Raw genomic sequence first — 17,432 nt, 5'->3', positions numbered from 1 at the left:
ATTGATTAATATATATTCTTATTAATATATATATATATATTACTTGGTGTGTATTTGTGTGTGTGTGTGTGTGGTGTGTGTGTGTGTGAATGTATGAATCTATATTACTTTTTGAATAAGTAAGTTGAAAATGTAATTGAAAAATATAGAAAATTAAATATTAAAAATTGAAAATGTAATAAAAATAAATAATTATATATCCACTTCAAGATTTAAATAGTGATAATAAGTAGGAAATGGAATGTATAAGAAACATTTCAGCTGTTTTGTACTGTATTGTATTTTGAATTGCTTGGTTTATCTTCTTTTCTTTTGCTACAGTGATTATCACAAAATACTATTATTATTCAGTATTGTTATGTTTTAATTTCAAGGTAATTTTTTCTCTCTTGTCAATAATTTAAAATTTGTTATTATTTTAAATAAGTAGATATTGATGTTTTCTAATAATATTATTTGTTTTTTTGGTATTGTTATAATATGTAGTTGAGTGTAAGAGAGGGCCGACTGTGCCCTAACTTCGCTCTCTAGCAAAAATAAAGGTAGTCATTCTATTCTATATATATTGCACAGTACATCAAGGCTAATTTTCCTGAATTACCAGGACAAGAAATTTCATTCCTATTGCATGAAGCAGTTGTCAGATAAAGGTTACTTCAATCAAATAATTTAATGAGCAAGGTAAATACAAAAATGAAACATAAAATACATAAAACTTTACAGAGATCTACCTCCTAAGAATAAACTGTTTTCAAGAAGTACTCACTTTCTCTCTTCCTCATATTATGGAGAAAATGATATTCAATTCAAAATTAGTTGAAAAGGAATAATTGAAGAAATTCACATGTAAGAAAAATAACAAAGAAATACATAAGCTATACAGCAAGCAATATTTACGTATTTCAGGAAAAATGATCAATGAACAAATTAACAATGCAGACTGATAAATTTAAACTATTTATCAAATGACTTGATAATTTTGTTATTTTATTGCAGATGATGTCCACATGAGCTTTCAGCTTGTGCATGGGTAATGTTAATTTCGAGGGTGATTTGATCAGATAATCAAACGACTATGCCTACCATCGGGATTTGAACCCGCGACCAGGTAACACTAGCCGACTGAAGGGTACAATGCCTTAGTTGTCTCAGCAGGAAATCAGCGTTTATTGGTGAACTTCAGCAGCAGAACAAACTTTACCTATTACCAAACACAATTACATGAATTTGAATAAGTGCATATGAAGTCTCAAAATTTCAGCTGGCATTTGTTTCTGCTTTATGCGTTCTGATATGTAATTTCAAATTACATGAACGCGCACATTTATAGTCACAATACTCGCAGCTAAAAGGTCTTTCTCCAGTATGTGTTCTGATATGTCTCTTCAAAGTACTTGATAGAGCACATTTATAGTCACAATACTCGCAGCTAAAAGGTGTTTCGCCTGTATGTGTTCTGATATGTCTCTTCAAATGACTGGAATGAGCACATTTATAGTCACAAAACTTGCAGCTGAAAGGTGTTTCTCCTGTATGTGTTCTGATGTGTAATTTCAAGTTACTTGATTGAGCACATTTATAGTCACAATACTCACAACTAAAAGGTGTTTCGCCAGTATGTTTTCTGATATGTAATTTCAAATTACTTGATTGAGCACATTTATAGTCACAATACTCGCAGCTAAAAGGTGTTTCTCCTGTATGTTTACTGATAATATGTGATTTCAAAGTACTTGATTGAGCACATTTATAGCCACAATACTCGCAGCTAAAAGGTGTTTCTCCAGTATGTGTTCTGATATGTGATTTCAAATTACTTGATTGAGCACATTTATAGTCACAATACTCGCAGCTGAAAAGAGTTTCTCCTGTGTGTTTTTTAATGTGCCTCCTGAAAGTTTGAAACCCGGGGGCTTTGTAGTTGCAGTCAGCACAGCTGTAGAGCTTCATCTTTTTCCCAGCCGCAGATTGCTCAGTACATCTTTCTAGTAGAGAGATTGAAACATTTGATTGATTCATTCCGCCCACTTCTGTTGCATTGACAGTTCCAGATGTGCTGCAGTTTGAAGGCCACATCTCCGGTTCATACTCCACTGAACTTCCTTCTGCCTCTTGCTCAACTGCAGACAATAATAATGCGAATTGGATTAAAGGATTAAAGGATAAAAGGATTAAAGCAGAATAGAGACAATAAAGCAATGATAAAAATCTGGTGAGGTACACTCACACTATGTTTCTTGCCTTACCTTAATTATATGGTCCGGGCGCAAATGTGCTAGAAAAGGCACTCCCTGGTCATTTTCGGGTAACAACCGTGGAAGATGTCTCAATTTCTTCGTTACAACTAGTATAATAATGAGAAACACAATGATGATAAGTTGATATCACAGGTAAACACCTCAAAATCTTTTTAAATTTTTTCCTGTTATAACTTTTTTGTGTTTTTTTTTTTACTATAGATTCAATTTTTACCTGTATCTCTTGCACAAAAAAGTTATAACAGGAAAAATTCAAGAAAATGAAGAAAAACAGGGTTTGTAAGGTTAAGAAGGTTATAACAAATGAAATATGCGTTTTGGAGGAAACCATTATATAACAATTATTTTAGAGGAAGATTCTCCGAATATTTTGGTGCAAAGTACAGTGGAATATCATGAACAGTTATCAAAATACAAGCAATATAACAAAGCCCTGAACATTTTGGCGGTCATTTTGATTGTGAGGTGTTTGCCTGTGATATCGACTTATCATCATTGTGTTCCTCACTATATGCTGGTATATAATGAAATTATAAATTAGAAATTAGCATATAATGAAATTAGAAATTCTCTAATTTCTCAAGAAATTGAGACATCTTCCATGGTTGTTACCCGAAAATGACTAGGGAGTGCCTTCTCTAGCACATTTGCGCCAGAAAAAATGAAATTTATGAAAACATCTAAATCAGTAGCGTATTCTCAATGCTAGCTAGGTTAGCTGCAAAGCCCAACTAGTTTCAAGAAATAATTATTACTATCCATATATTATTCAGAGAGGTAGAAAGTTTCGTAAAAACAGTAGTGGCTTCATGTTTTAACTCAAAATTGGAGTGGGTGATGCGGCACGATGAGGCCTTATACGCAAAGCTAGCGCAAAGCTGAGCACTAGACTATCGGCCTATAATAACAATGTTATTCTGAAAGGAGGAGGGGTGGCGGGTGAGTAGTTCGTTTTGCATTGCAGTGAATCGGAGCGAGAGCTTCGCTCTTGGAAGCGCATACATTCGTCCGAATATTGGCGATAACAGCCGACTGAAGCCGATGCGAGTTGAGTGCTGGCTTGAAATGTTATTTTTTGAGGTTATATTTTGTTTTTGCCAGTTTTGGTTCGATCTGTTGAAGCTATTGCTTTTACAAGTTTGTTTAATTTTTCAGTAGCAGGTAACCCATGCTTTGCAAGAGTAAAGTTTGTGCTGTTTGAAGCACAAATAGGGTGAATTTAGTTTTATAGTTCCATGCTGATATTGAAAGTATTAACTACTGTATTAATAATTTACAAAGTTTTTTACTTTTGAAAGGTGATTTTAAAATTACTGTGCGGTTGGATTTGCCAGGAGAGCTAGCCCTAGGTAAGTTTTGAGGCTACGCCACTCATCTGAATATTTTTTACAAGAAAGTATAATTTGACAGGAGGTTTCATTATGGATCCTACTATATGAAATGAAAAATTACTCTTTCGCTTCAACATTTTTGTCCCTTATATGAATCCAAACTCATTTTTTTAAATGAGAAGGTTTTAATATAAGATTTCGATACAGAGTTGCAAGAGAAAATGAATGGCGAAAAACGCACATTGATATCTCAACCCGTATCAGTTTGTTGATGTAAAAGTTGTAAATTATGTTCTACATAATGGTATATTAACTAGCTGAAATCAAGGTACCTAGAGTACATATATGTATTATTCTAGGTACATTGGCTGATATCATGTGTGTCAGCGCATGAAGGTCTGTCTGTGTGATAGCTTCCGAATACCCTTAGCCCAGTCAATGAAGGTCCAAAAAAGCAGCTTCGATCCGAAAATTAAATAAAAGCTGAATTTCCCACCATCGATAGAACTCTCCCAGATGGTCATTTTTAGTATGATCCCCAATCACACCCACCTTCAAATTACCTTTGTGTATGAGATATTAAGCCGTTCTCGGACTTCTCACCCACCCTGAATGACTTTAACTTTAGGTAATTGACCGAACGTAGTGTTATGTAAAATTCTACAACCAGTATAAATGAAATGGACATGGGTTTCATGCTGCATCATTAGAAAAGCATGATCACAATGAAATTACTACCGTAATTATTTATATTCTCAAGTTATAATGTACTATTAGACACAAATTAAGAGTGAAACGAATTTGTAGGTATTTTGTTTGGAATTGGGAAAGCAAAAGTCTGCCGGATTCAAATTGAGGAGGATCTAATCGATTGAAAAAATCAATATGATACTGTGAGTGTTTCAAGTATTATGTCTTCTTCAGTTATCTGTACTAAAATAAAGGAAATAACTGGCTTATACTCGTACGGAATAGGAAAATTATGTTTGACGCATCATCACGTCTGAACTACTCAAATGACTAACTTGAAATTTTGCATATAGCATAGAAATATTTAGGTGTTTCCGTGGATCAACATATTAAATGGGACATTCACATTCAGAATCTATGCTTCAAACTGAAATATTTAATAACATTTTTTTTACAGAATTAACCAATTAAAAGACTTGAATATTTTGAGAACGATTTACTACACGCTTATGCTCATTCACTTTTCCATTATAATATAATGGAAGAGCATATATATGAGGAGCAGAGCAGCGTATCACACTCATTTAAAAAAAAACTTTATAATACAAAAGCATATTATTAGAGCTGCGCTTAGAAGACCCAGACTCTATCCCAGCAGATTATATTTGAAGAGATGGATCTACCAACGTTACGTCAAACTTATGTGACAGATTTAATTCGTTTTATTAATAAAAATACACACCAATTTACCCGTCGCACAATCCCTTATAATATACGGCCAACTAGTAGTAAATGCTTTCAGTATTAACTTTACTTCATTAACATCTAGTAAACACCAATTTGAATTTCGGAGTAATTAACTAATAAATAAAATTCCGGAAGACTTTATTAAGGATAAAATAACAAAAACCAAATTGAGATTAATAAGATCGTGGGTAAAACAGAACTATTATTTTAAAATTGAAAATCGAGTTGGCTAAATCAACAATTTTTGGAAAAAAACACGGGAGTGACCTGATCAAAAACTTTCAGCTATGAGCGGGTTTGAGCCAAAATATGGAGATAAAAAGAGATAATAATTCATTCATAATACAATCATTATAATTAGTGTTATCAGATGCATAAAATTGAATGAAAAAATAAAATTAATCTCACCATATTCTTCCTCTTTGATGAATATTAGATTGTAGCCAGGGATTAGATGTTGTTGGCTGGAATCATCATTGGCTGAAGAGCTTGCAGTGCTGCACTCTGGTGCTGGTCCTTGGCTGCTATCAACTGCAACTGTAGCCATCTGCAATATTGACATTGGTAACTATAAGAAGAGATCAATTGTTGTTATACTTGAGATAATATAATATATTTATTCAACACATCATTTTAAAAGAAAACAAACAGTTGAATATCGTCATAAAAACATGTAATAAATACAGAGGAAGCAGGTACTGTACACTACAGCATTGTCTTAAAAATAGTGCAGGTAATAGGATAATTTATGAATAAAAATATGCCTCCATCTTGTATCACAGAAATCAGTTATACTATTATAAGCTTTTGAAGCAAGAAAATTTTCTAATTTTTTCTTTTTTTTCAATTTTTGTATTAGCTACGGACTGCAGCTCGATTGGTAGGTTATTATAAAGCTTTGCACCAATGTAAGAAGGCATTTTCTCATATGGTCGGAATCTAAGCTGTTTTAGAGCTAATTTTTTTCCAACTCACGTATCGTGATCGTGGAAGTCGGCGTTTGTGGCAAATTCTGAGATGTGGTTGTACTGTAAGCGAGTGATTATTAATAGCTTATACCACATAATACAGCATTATTGTATTCTGTGCTTGGACATATAAATTGAGGGTAGAGTTAGAATATCCAAATAAACAAAATGCCTCTCTACATGACTCATTGAACTTGAGCCCCGCCAAATCACAAATTGCTCTTTGGTAATTTGAAATTTTTTATTAGTGAATCAGCAGTGCTCCCCCACAGCTCTGTCCCATAAGCTACATGGGCGATAAAACATAGCAAAGTATATCATTCTAGAGACATGTATTGGTAGAAGTGTTACTGAATTTCTTGATACAAAAAGATCTCTACTCACTCTAATAAAAATAATAATAATATCGAGTGACCTGGCTAGCTCAGGTCTGGTGTCAGAGTTTTCAGGCCGCAACTGATCAATTTCAGGGCCTCTGACATGACCTAACGACTGCTTTTTAGGCTGCCGGGACCGACGGCTTAACGTGTCCATCTCTATTAACTATTGCATTAACATGCTCATCACACACAAGCTTAGAGTCCAACTGAAGGCCAAGTAATTTGACAGAATCAGTTTTAATAGCACAATCATTTTCAATGAACAATTGTAGATCAAATGCATTGTTTCTTGAACTAAAATGTACCATTTTACTTTTCTTCGCATCAACGGTTGGGGATAGTGAATTGAAATACTGAACAACTCTATTACACACAATATTATAACAATCATTTTCAAGATTGCCTAGGTTTTTGTCTACGAATATAGTCATCTATACATAGCTTTGCCTATCGGCGAAGGGCCACTTGACTACAATACTACCTAAACTTCGAACATTTTTTAAAACTTTCCAGGATTGCTCCAAAAAGACGTTTAATCCTACAAAACTGATAATTACGCATATTTTTGTCCTTTGAACTTTTAATGTGAATCTACTCATTCAGAAGATAAATAGAATTTAATTAGAATCAGACTTGATATGTAAATAGTGTTCCTTTCCGTTTCCAACTCAGTTTCTCACAAACTAATAATCAGGATGAAACTTTGATAATATCAGGAGAATTGTTTGAGGATGCCAAAGATCTCTTGTAAACGAGGTACCGAAATCTACATATTCAAATTTTCATGACATGAAAATGTTACTGATCTAGAAAAACAATTGTTTTTAATAATTTGCGTAAAAATATTGCGCATAAAATGTAGACAATTAGTTGGATTTATTTTTAAAGAATCATGAGACTAGGTATTTTCGCTTAAATCCTGTAGAGCGTTAAACATAGGCACCCATTTAGCATATGCTAAGCAGTTGAATATGCGCTTGCTAGAAACAATAGACTTCCAACCGACATGAGACCAAGTAGAGCACTCTATCTCATATAGATTTCCAGGTACATCTGATAACAATACTCCTTGTATTTTGTAAGCACCCCATTTCTAGCTTCAACCATCATCACTAACTAAATTTATTGTCCTCAGATTGAAATTTCTCACAATGTTATAAGTGCATGCTCTATGAGAATCACCCATTAGACGCATTTTATTCTATTATTTGCTGTGGACACTCAAAGGATCTAAATTTCAAACATTCAGGCCCGATTGTTCAAAAGCCGGTTAAATTTTAACCGTGATTAATCTCACGATAACCAATCAGAGAAGGCCTTTTTGATAAGACGGCTTCTCTGATTGGTTCTCGTGGAATTAATCTCGGTTAAAATTTAACAGGATTTTCTGCAACCGGCACCCATAACTTTTGACATTTTTCTCAACTTTTCAAGCTGGTTCAAAATCATTCACAAGTCAAATTTGGTTGAAAAATTGAAAATTTATTGTTGAGTGTACTTTAACCCATATTACCATACACCAAGAAATGGCCAATTTCTTAGAATGATTTCGAACTTCCCAGCTGTTTTTTCCTCTCATATTATTTTAAACTTAAATTAATTAATAAATGAGGTACAATACGAAGAAACTAAAAATTAAAAAGATAAGTATAAAAAAAAAATATACCGTATTCAAAACAAATCAATAATTCTTCTTCTTCGATGGCGCTAAAGCCCAAATCGAGCTCTGGCCTACTCAATATTGCGCCTCCATCCATCACGATCTCTTGCCTTCATTCTCCAATTCCTGATGCGAAGAAGTTCTGCTGCATCCTTTGAGATGCAATCCACCCATCTCAGTCTTGGCTTTCCCAACGGTCTTTTGCCTCCTGGTTGTCCCATATATATTTTTCTGGGAGACCGAGAGTCTGGCATCCGCTCCACATGCCCCGCCCATCTTAAGCGGTTCAGTCTGACATATACAGACAGGGGTGGCTCTTTATAGAGAGCAGCTAATTCATTGTTGTTTCTTATTTACCAGACACCCTCATCACACATATATTGTCCATATATTGTACACAGCATTTTCCTTTCCCAGCGGTCTAGATTCGCTGCAGCCTTGGATGATAATATCCACACTTCACTTCCATACGTGACCACTGGGCATACATACACTGTGCGTATTATATTCAGAAGTAGTGTCGAACATTTTAGGGTATTGTTCCTGGATGATAGGAGACTACAAATGTCGTATTTGATCCGCATCGTATAGGTAAGGGATACCTTAAGGCTGTGCAAAGGTTAAAAATAAACTTTCTACTGGTGATATTTTTCAAAGTTTTACGATTAGTATACTATCAAGCTATCAAAATTAAAAAGTTTTCTCAGGAAATTTTTTTTGTTCGATCATTGCATGCGGCAACTGATCAGATAGTCTGCCGGTCATTATTCTTTACACCTGTCAGTGAGGACGAAATGATAAAAGTCATTAATAGTCTTAAAACTAATAGTGCACCTGGACTCGATAATTTAAAACCAGATTTTTTCAAACAGAATAATACTATACTTGCCAAGCCTCTAACACATATTGCAAACAAAATTTTTGAGGAAGGTGTTTTTCCACAGTGTCTTAAGGAAGCTGTCATTTGTCCAATCTTCAAAACAGGAGATAAGAAAGATATGAATTGTTACAGACCCATATCATTACTCAGTACATTATCAAAAATTTTTCACAGACCCATATCATTACTCAGTACATTATCAAAAATTTTTGAAAAGTGTATCAAAACAAGACTGATCAGCTTTCTTGAAAAAAATCTTCTATCGCCAAACCATCAGATCTAGTCGCAGTACAAATGATGCTATCCACTATGTGACCACTCAGATTGCCAATAAAATAAACACTGAAGAGAAACCATTAGCAGTATTCTTAGATTTAAAGAAGGCTTTTGATACCGTGTCACATGACATTCTACTTTCAAGGCTTGATAACTATGGAATAAGAGGAGTCACATGGAATCTTTTCAAGAGCTACCTATCAAACCGAACACAATGTGTCAGAGTCAATGGATGTATAAGCAACAAGCTGACTGTAAAGTAATAATAATAATAATAATAATAATAATAATAATAATAATAAAATAATAATAATAATAATAATAATAATAATAATAATAATAATAATTTATTCAACCAAAAACAAACATTGTACAAACAAATTGAATAAAATAACATAACTGGTGTAGCAAACACCCACGCATGCACAATACAAGTTTATCATCATAGTCTAAATGAAGCCCCAAAGGTAATCCTGTGTGGGGCCTTTCTTCGTATATTTAATCACAATAGAAAATGATCAAACAAAAGATAGAAAAAGAGAAAGAAGGAATATATAGAGTCTTACATTAATAGTATACAAAATCTTAAGAAACTACAAAATTTCAGAAAAGAATCAAGAGAAAAAAAATTGAAACTAAAATAATAAATCATATTGCAATTTAAACAGTTCTCCATGCGGGCAGCACATTCCAAATGATATGATTTGGAGTCCCACAAGGAACAGTACTAGGACCAATTCTTTTTCTTCTCTACATAAATCCATTATGCAACATGGAAATCAATGGATCAATCACCACCTTTGCAGATGATACTGTTCTACTGTTCTCTGAACCGACCTGGGAGATGGCCTGGAGAGAAGCCGAGACTGGACTTCAGAGGGTGTCTCGCTGGTTGGGTGAAAATCTGCTAACATTGAACCATGAGAAAACCTTCTTTCTGACCTTTTCAGCGACTCAACATGGACAGCCAACAGGAGATGAGATAGTAATCGAGAATCAACGGAATAACACTTCATACACAGTTCACAGGAAACAGTCACAGAAATACCTGGGAGTTACTATGAACTCTTTTCTGCGCTGGGATCATCATCTCAATGAATTATGCGGGAGACTGAGGAAGACCATCTACAGATTCAGGATTCTGAGGACACTGGTCGACAAGGGATGTCTAAGAGTTATCTACTTCTCTCTAGCACAGTCCCTCATGCTGTATGGGATTGTGGGATGGGGAGGTGCAAGCTTCTTGCACATTGAACCGCTCCTCAGGGTACAGAAGCTGATCATGAGGGTCATCAACCAGAAGCCTCCACGCTATTCATCAGACCAGCTATTCAATGAGTTTGACGTGATGGATGCAAGACAGCTTTACTCCAAGGAGATACTATACAGATTACACAAGAACCCAACAACATTCCAAACCAGAAACCACAACCACAACACCAGATACAGGAATCTTCTCATCACCAGTGTTGCAAGGAAGGCTCTATACCAGAGACATTTCAATCATTTAGCACCAAAATTATATAATCTACTTCCTGCAAACTTTAAACAGATTAATCATCCTAGAAAGTTCAAAACAATAGTACACAATTGGTTGATGAGCAAAGGAAGACAGAACATAGAAAACATTATTTCAAACAACAACTAACCACCTAATGACTTACTAAACACTAACTAATTAATAATACGCACAAAAAACTAACAAAACCTACTCTAGAACATGGTACGCCATAGTGGAGTAGGTCAATTTCCACACAGAAAAAACTAAACAAGTAGAGGACACATAATAAGAATTTTTTGTAACTAACTATTGTATGTAATATTGTAATTTATCTAATATTTTGTGTAATAATTGATGTTGTAGTTTTAGTTTTTTTGGGAAATGAACATTTTATTTATTTTTTTTATTACTTTTTGAGATATGAGCACCTTAAGTTTAAATTTTTGTGCCAGAACATTTCAAGTTTTGTGAAAGATAAAACCATGAGATTTTCTTCGGAAGAAGATCAACAATACCATGAAGAATCTATCCTTAAAATCTCATGGTTTTATCTTTCACCGAACATGAAATGTTCTGGCACAAAAATTTAAACTTTAGACGCTCATATCTCAAAAAGTAAATTTTCTTTCTTTCTTGATTCTCATGATACTCTCAGAATTTGATGCTAATACCTATTATAATTTACTATCATGATATATGAAGATGTACTATATTGTTGATAAGAATACTCTCTACAAAATTTCAATCCATTTACAATCACTGGTGGGTCTCAAGATATGACATGTAAACAAAGCCACTTAGCGATTAACAGTAATATTTTTGTCATTATGTTGTTAAATATAGCATTATTCAGTTGAATCAGCGAAAAAAATACGATATAATTATTACTCATCTACCGGATATATGTCAACCGTATACAATTCAGACTCAATGAGCCATATCAAGCCCAATTTCCATCGGTCATTGACAGAAGTCAATCATCATTGTCAAGGCGATGACAGGCATACCAACCATGAAATAATGAAAATCATTTCACTCAATGACGAACTGAGCTTGTGAGCACAAAAATAGGAAAACAGATGACATAAGACGGATGCGTGTGGATCAAAGAGCAACAGAAGCTGAGAAACTAATCGGATCTTTGCCACCTCCCTATGAACATTACATTCAACTATCATAATTATATATGTTTGGAGAATTCCATTTTAAAATTCTTTTGCTATCATCCGGTTATTTTCTGTGTCTATCCTTCCAGATATTTCATGAATCCTGCAATGTTTAAAAATAAAGTTGACAATTTTAGTAACTGAACAGCTGTTATATTTTTCCACTTGCTCACACTCTCTTTCTCTTGTTTTCAACAAACTATGGAAAACTCTCTTGTGATCAGTTGCTACTTAAAGGAACAAAAATCCCTTTTCAAGGAACTTCAGTGAGTTTTCCCAGAGTTGAGACCTGTTCCAAAATATGGTTTTTATTGCGAAACTATAAAATTCCTTATTTAATAAAATCGTAAGATCCGTTTTTGAAATCTGTCTGACATACATAAATTTATCCACAAACACACATATACAAACAGAAATTGATCGCTAAATATATCAAATATCGGGGCACAGAGCTTTGCTCTGGAGTACAAAAGCATAGTTCATATTTATTTATTGATAAACAGAACACAATTCATTAAAATGATTGAGGAAGGGCTAACAGGCCAGCACAAGACTGTTTCTTCTCCGAATTTTGATTTATAAACTATAAACGATCCAAAAAGTAGGATATGTTCCATAAATTTGAATTGAGGTCCAAACATTTGAAAACAGGAAAGTTTTCATTTTGTTTACAAACCAAATTGATTAACAAAATAACACTCACTTATCACTTGAAACTGTAAAATAATTATTAACCCTAAAAATGTTGATATACTTTAATTTAGAATGATATACTATGTTTGCTACAATATTTGTTAATATAAATAAAAAAATAATTGATCTTGAATAAACTTTAATCGTTTGTCCTGTCAACAAATCTGATATTTTGATAAGTCGATTAAAATTTCTATATAATATTTCTCGTGAGATAAGCTGATTGATTGCAAATAGTTCAACAGCTGAACATAATTCTGTCTCTTCTCTACCTCTGTAAACAAAGCCGTAGTGTATTCGTGTGATGTCAGCACAGGTAGGGCTCCTACACCAATAAAATTTCGTTGATTACAGATGATCTATATCAGCTAGCGTTTTCATTGGTTTAGGAGCAATACCTACAATTACTCTTAGTAGTAGGTATTGTTAGGAGCCCTACCTGTTCTGACGTCACACGAATGCACTACGGCTTTGTTTACGGAGGTAGTGTTCTTTCTCCCACACAGGCACTCGCATCTTCCTTTATCGACAGACGACGAAATTATCATCTGTTTTTCCAAGGATGAATAATTATTATCTTTTCCATGTCCTTCAGCAAGTTTTCCCAGGGGTGAGACCTAAAGCAATTTAATTTTTATATAATAAACCTACTATGTTCCAAATTTCGTGAAAATCGTTAGAGCCGTTTTCGAGATCCGTTGGACATAAATAAGTAACCAAATAAATAACTATATACAGAAATTTCTCGCTTAATATAATAGATTGTACCTAAGAGAATAATGAAAATGTATAATGGGAGTGGAAAAAGATAGGAGAAAAACGTTGCCGATCCTCTGTCTTGTCAATGCCTTCTATATATGGTAGATGATATAGGTTTATTGATGTAATATTAACGGTTCATTATCATTTAAAATAATCAATTATATTTTATTAAGCAAGAAATTATATCTTTCAATAATTTCATAATGAATTTTTATAATTAAGATGAAATATATTGGTAATTAATTATGAATTATTCTACATTGTTAAAAGACGATCTGGCAACAGAGCGAAGTGAGAAAGAGATAGCGCTATCCGCTCTGTTGAATGATAGACACGGATAGCAATACCATTGCTAATCAAACACTGTCATTATAACGTGGACCTCACTATAGTTATTGATAATGGATATGGATTTTTCGTGCCCGACCCGTCCAAAAAATCCAAAAAGTAGTTAAGCTTGTAGAGAATTTTCTCCTCTTTTCACTCCCATGAATTATACTTCTGATTCCAATATCGTTCAAAAGCTACAGCAAATTGAAAAAAATTATTTTTATTTTCTCATTTTTCTTGCAATATTACTATTATTCAAGAGTCTCTTAAACGAGTATAATAGGAAAAATTTATTTATTTATTGAATCAATGAGAATTTCACAACTTACAGAAAAGTACCACAGGCTAACTTACGCCCAAAACGGCTCCAATTCTAATTTATAAAACAGTCCAAATGTAGCTAGGTTATGTGTCTTTTAACATTCATTCTTCAATAAATTACACACTCAATTTAAAATTCAGAGCACACAAAATTTTTTCCTCAATTAAAAAAATAAATTAAATTGAATTGAATCCATCACAATTAATTAAAAAATTCCAAACTTTGAAAAAACTATAAAATTTTGAGACCGAAAAGACAAACACACTATTTAGAACTTGATAGAAACATGATAGAAACTTGCGATTGGTCTCAAATGAAAGAGAATTTCATGCTCTATGAGCGTAATTGTCTTAAATTACTCTTGCATTACTGTGTATTATAGAAAAACCGTCAAGACTGTTAAAATGAGAAAAATATCGCAAATTTCTTGATTTTTTTTTAAGCAAACGTATCTTACTTCACGATTATACTTTTACAAAAATCATTTACCTCACATGAAAGAGGAGATTCTGTTCTTCAAATTCAAGATCAAGTACCATTTTTTATAATTTCGGGTTACCGAGATACACAGTTTTGAATGTAGAAACTGGCTATTTTTCTGAGTATTGTAATATGGGATAAAATATACTAAAGGAGGAATTTTCTATTTTCTTAACAAATTTCAGTTATGACAGATGACTTTGAACCACTTGACGAGCTGAGAAGAATGAGATGTAGTACGAGGAGATGTGATTATCCAGTCAAAACTTAGAGTGTTCAAAGTTTTGATCCTTGACGTTTCCTTATGCGTGACCCCCCCCCCCATACACTAAGAAATACTGAAATATTAAGAAATACTGTGTGTATAATTAGTGATACTCATAGAACATAACCCTTGTAAGATGATTTCAGCCGAAATATGTTTCTTTTTTGTAAAGAAGGCCTTGAAAAGGTATTATAATAAAAATTTGAATTTTGACTGCAGGACATGATTTTCTATTTTTGGATGTATTCCCCCTCCCACCACTACTTAATTCGAAAATTCCTATGGAATTAAAATTAATTGTTCTTCCACATGATGTGTGGTTTTTCATCAATACTAGAAAAAGGTTCAAGATGTATAGGGTACAGGTGTTAGGTTTGCATAATTTTGAAAAATCATCAAAAAATACTCCTTTTTTGAAAATTCGTAGCTCCGGAACGAAAAATGGGGGTACTTTAGTATATGGGCCGCGGAATCTAGCATTGAGACCTACATACATCGATAGAGGAGATGAAGACGAGATTAACCATGTATAACATTGCTGTCGATTTCCAAGGAATAGCTGAATAAACATGGTAGACGTGCGCGACCACTCAAATTTTGGAAATTTTATTATCTTTAATTTTGTAAGGAATGCTTTTTCTCGAAAAACTCAATGTCCTCGAGATTAAATGGAGAAATTAAAAAAGTCCGAAATTTTGGGGGTGAAGCCGCCCTCTGGCGTGTCAGCAAATTTCAGATTCGAATTCAGGGCCCCAAAATACAGATAGAACCGTCGGGAAAAATTCTTTCGGGGCTGTTTCCTGAAAAACGACCATTTGTCTGGACTATAGTGAGGTCCACGTTATAATGGCAGTGGATAAAGATAGAAGAATAGTGATGCCGATTCTCTGCATTAATTATATTTCTACACTGTCAAAAAAATAATTTGCATTGTTGTGGACCTAGAAAAGGATAGTACCACCGGCTTTGTCAAATGATAGACAAGGATAGCAAAACCAAAGTTGATCATATACTGTTATTATAACGTGGACCTCACTATAGAGGCCTGCCTACTGTTGGGTTTTGATTACCAACTATGTAATTATGCTACTATTTCTAACCTAAAATTCATCATCTGATAATTTAAACTGCAATTAAATGAAATTATTCTGCATTCTTCCAACAAAATAGAAGTAAGTTTAACGTGTATTGCAATAATAATAAGATTTACTGTGATCAATATAATTTAAATTCGTCGTTTCTTCAAAAAAGGTTACAAAGGAAACAATGAATTGAATTACAGTATAAGCAAAGCTTTTTTAGGTTAATTTGAAGAATAAAAATTTCAAAGAACTCACCTCTTTATCCATCATTACATTAACAGGACAAAAACAAAGAAACTGAAAATGAATAATTATTTTCTAGGTTGGTTATAGATTTTAGTCAGAAAAATTATAAATTTCCAAGAGTAAGAATTCCATGCGTTGCTTACGTAACTACAAGGCTAGAACGGTAGAACCATAACCATCGCCTACTCAACTCATGGCCAGTACCTACAGCCGATCAGCTGTTCAAAAGCGTACACTAGAAGAATCACAAACCACTCACTGTCTCAGACAGCACCGTATCGCGCATGCGTTAGCAACGGGTTTTTCCCGTTCCATTCAGTCAGTTCTTTGAATGTAACGTTCTTTGTGATGATGGTTACCGAGCACTGTAACTGGAGCCAATCGTCATTCTATTTGATGAAAATATTATTATCCAATGATGATTTATCATTTACTTCAATATAATAATCGATATATTATTATTTTATTTAATAAAAGAAAGAGTACTTTTGAAAAATATAATTAATAAAATATAACAGTTGTTATTTAACTGATGTTAAAAACACTATAACTAAGTCAGCATATTGTCATTTCAAAACAAAAACCGAACCCTCAACCTCCCCTTTTACATTTAAAACATCAATAAACATAACTATTTGAAAAACCTCTACTCCCTTCCAGCATATTGCAATTTCAAAGCAAAATCCTAACCTATCTTTCCACTTTTGAAAATATATCAAAAAGCATAATTCTACCTGGACCCTAGCCCTTTCTAGCATATTGCAATTTCAAAGCAAAAACCTAACCTAACCTAACCTTATGGAACATTATTAAATATAATCCAAAAAAACCTAACCACTAATCCCTAACCCCTTCACATTTAATAATTTAGATTTCAGAGCAAAATCCTAACCCCCTAACCTATCCTTTCACATTTGAAACATCAAAAAACATGACTCTAACTGCACCCTAGCCCCTTCTAGCATATTGCAATTTCAAAGCAAAAACCTAACCTATCCTAATAACACATTATTAAATATAACCTGAATAAAACCTAACCTCTAACCCATTCACATTTAATACTTTAGATTTGTTCGTCATCTTTAGAACAAAACATAAACATTTGGTTCATTTCATGAACATGTTCACAAAAATGTGGTTCATTTCATGAACATGTTCACAAACATGTGGTTCAGAGCAAAATCCTAACCCCCTAACCTATCCTTTTACCTTTGAAACATCAAAAAACATAACTCTACCTGGACCCTAGCCCCTTCTAGCATATTGCAATTTTTAAGCAAAAACCTAACCTATCCTAAAAAAACATTATTAAATGTAACCTAAATAAAACCTAACCCCTAACTCTTTCACATTTGCAAATCGTACATTACCATTATAACGTGGACCTCACTATAG

General features: G+C 33.5%; 1 protein-coding gene across 2 annotated transcripts; it reads right to left on the bottom strand.

Annotated features, from left to right (window-relative positions):
- Positions 1 to 475: 475 nt before the first annotated feature.
- On the bottom strand, positions 476 to 16,203 carry LOC111059308 (zinc finger protein 239-like). 2 transcript variants are annotated; one of them, XM_039421391.1, is made up of 3 exons: positions 16,047 to 16,199; positions 5,435 to 5,573; positions 476 to 2,120 (listed from the first exon to the last, which is right to left on the bottom strand). In XM_039421391.1, the coding sequence occupies exons 1-3, from the start codon at positions 16,059 to 16,061 to the stop codon at positions 1,258 to 1,260; spliced, it is 1,017 nt and encodes a 338-aa protein (XP_039277325.1). In that variant the 5' UTR covers positions 16,062 to 16,199; the 3' UTR covers positions 476 to 1,257. The 2 variants fall into 2 exon arrangements, with proteins under 2 accessions (XP_039277325.1, XP_039277315.1); XM_039421381.1 differs by having other exon boundaries at positions 665 to 2,120; positions 5,435 to 5,594; positions 16,047 to 16,203.
- Positions 16,204 to 17,432: the final 1,229 nt, after the last annotated feature.

This window comes from Nilaparvata lugens, chromosome 1, assembly GCF_014356525.2.
Source record: "Nilaparvata lugens isolate BPH chromosome 1, ASM1435652v1, whole genome shotgun sequence".
Lineage (NCBI taxonomy): Eukaryota > Metazoa > Arthropoda > Insecta > Hemiptera > Delphacidae > Nilaparvata > Nilaparvata lugens.
The sequence above is the reverse complement of the archived record's forward strand: the minus strand, read 5'-3'. Positions and strand labels throughout refer to the sequence as shown.

Coding starts and splice junctions, on each gene's coding strand:
- LOC111059308 (XM_039421381.1), bottom strand. Junction 2,121..5,434: donor CATCAAAGAGGAAGAATATG/GTGAGATTAATT, acceptor TATTGTCTGCAG/TTGAGCAAGAGGCAGAAGGA.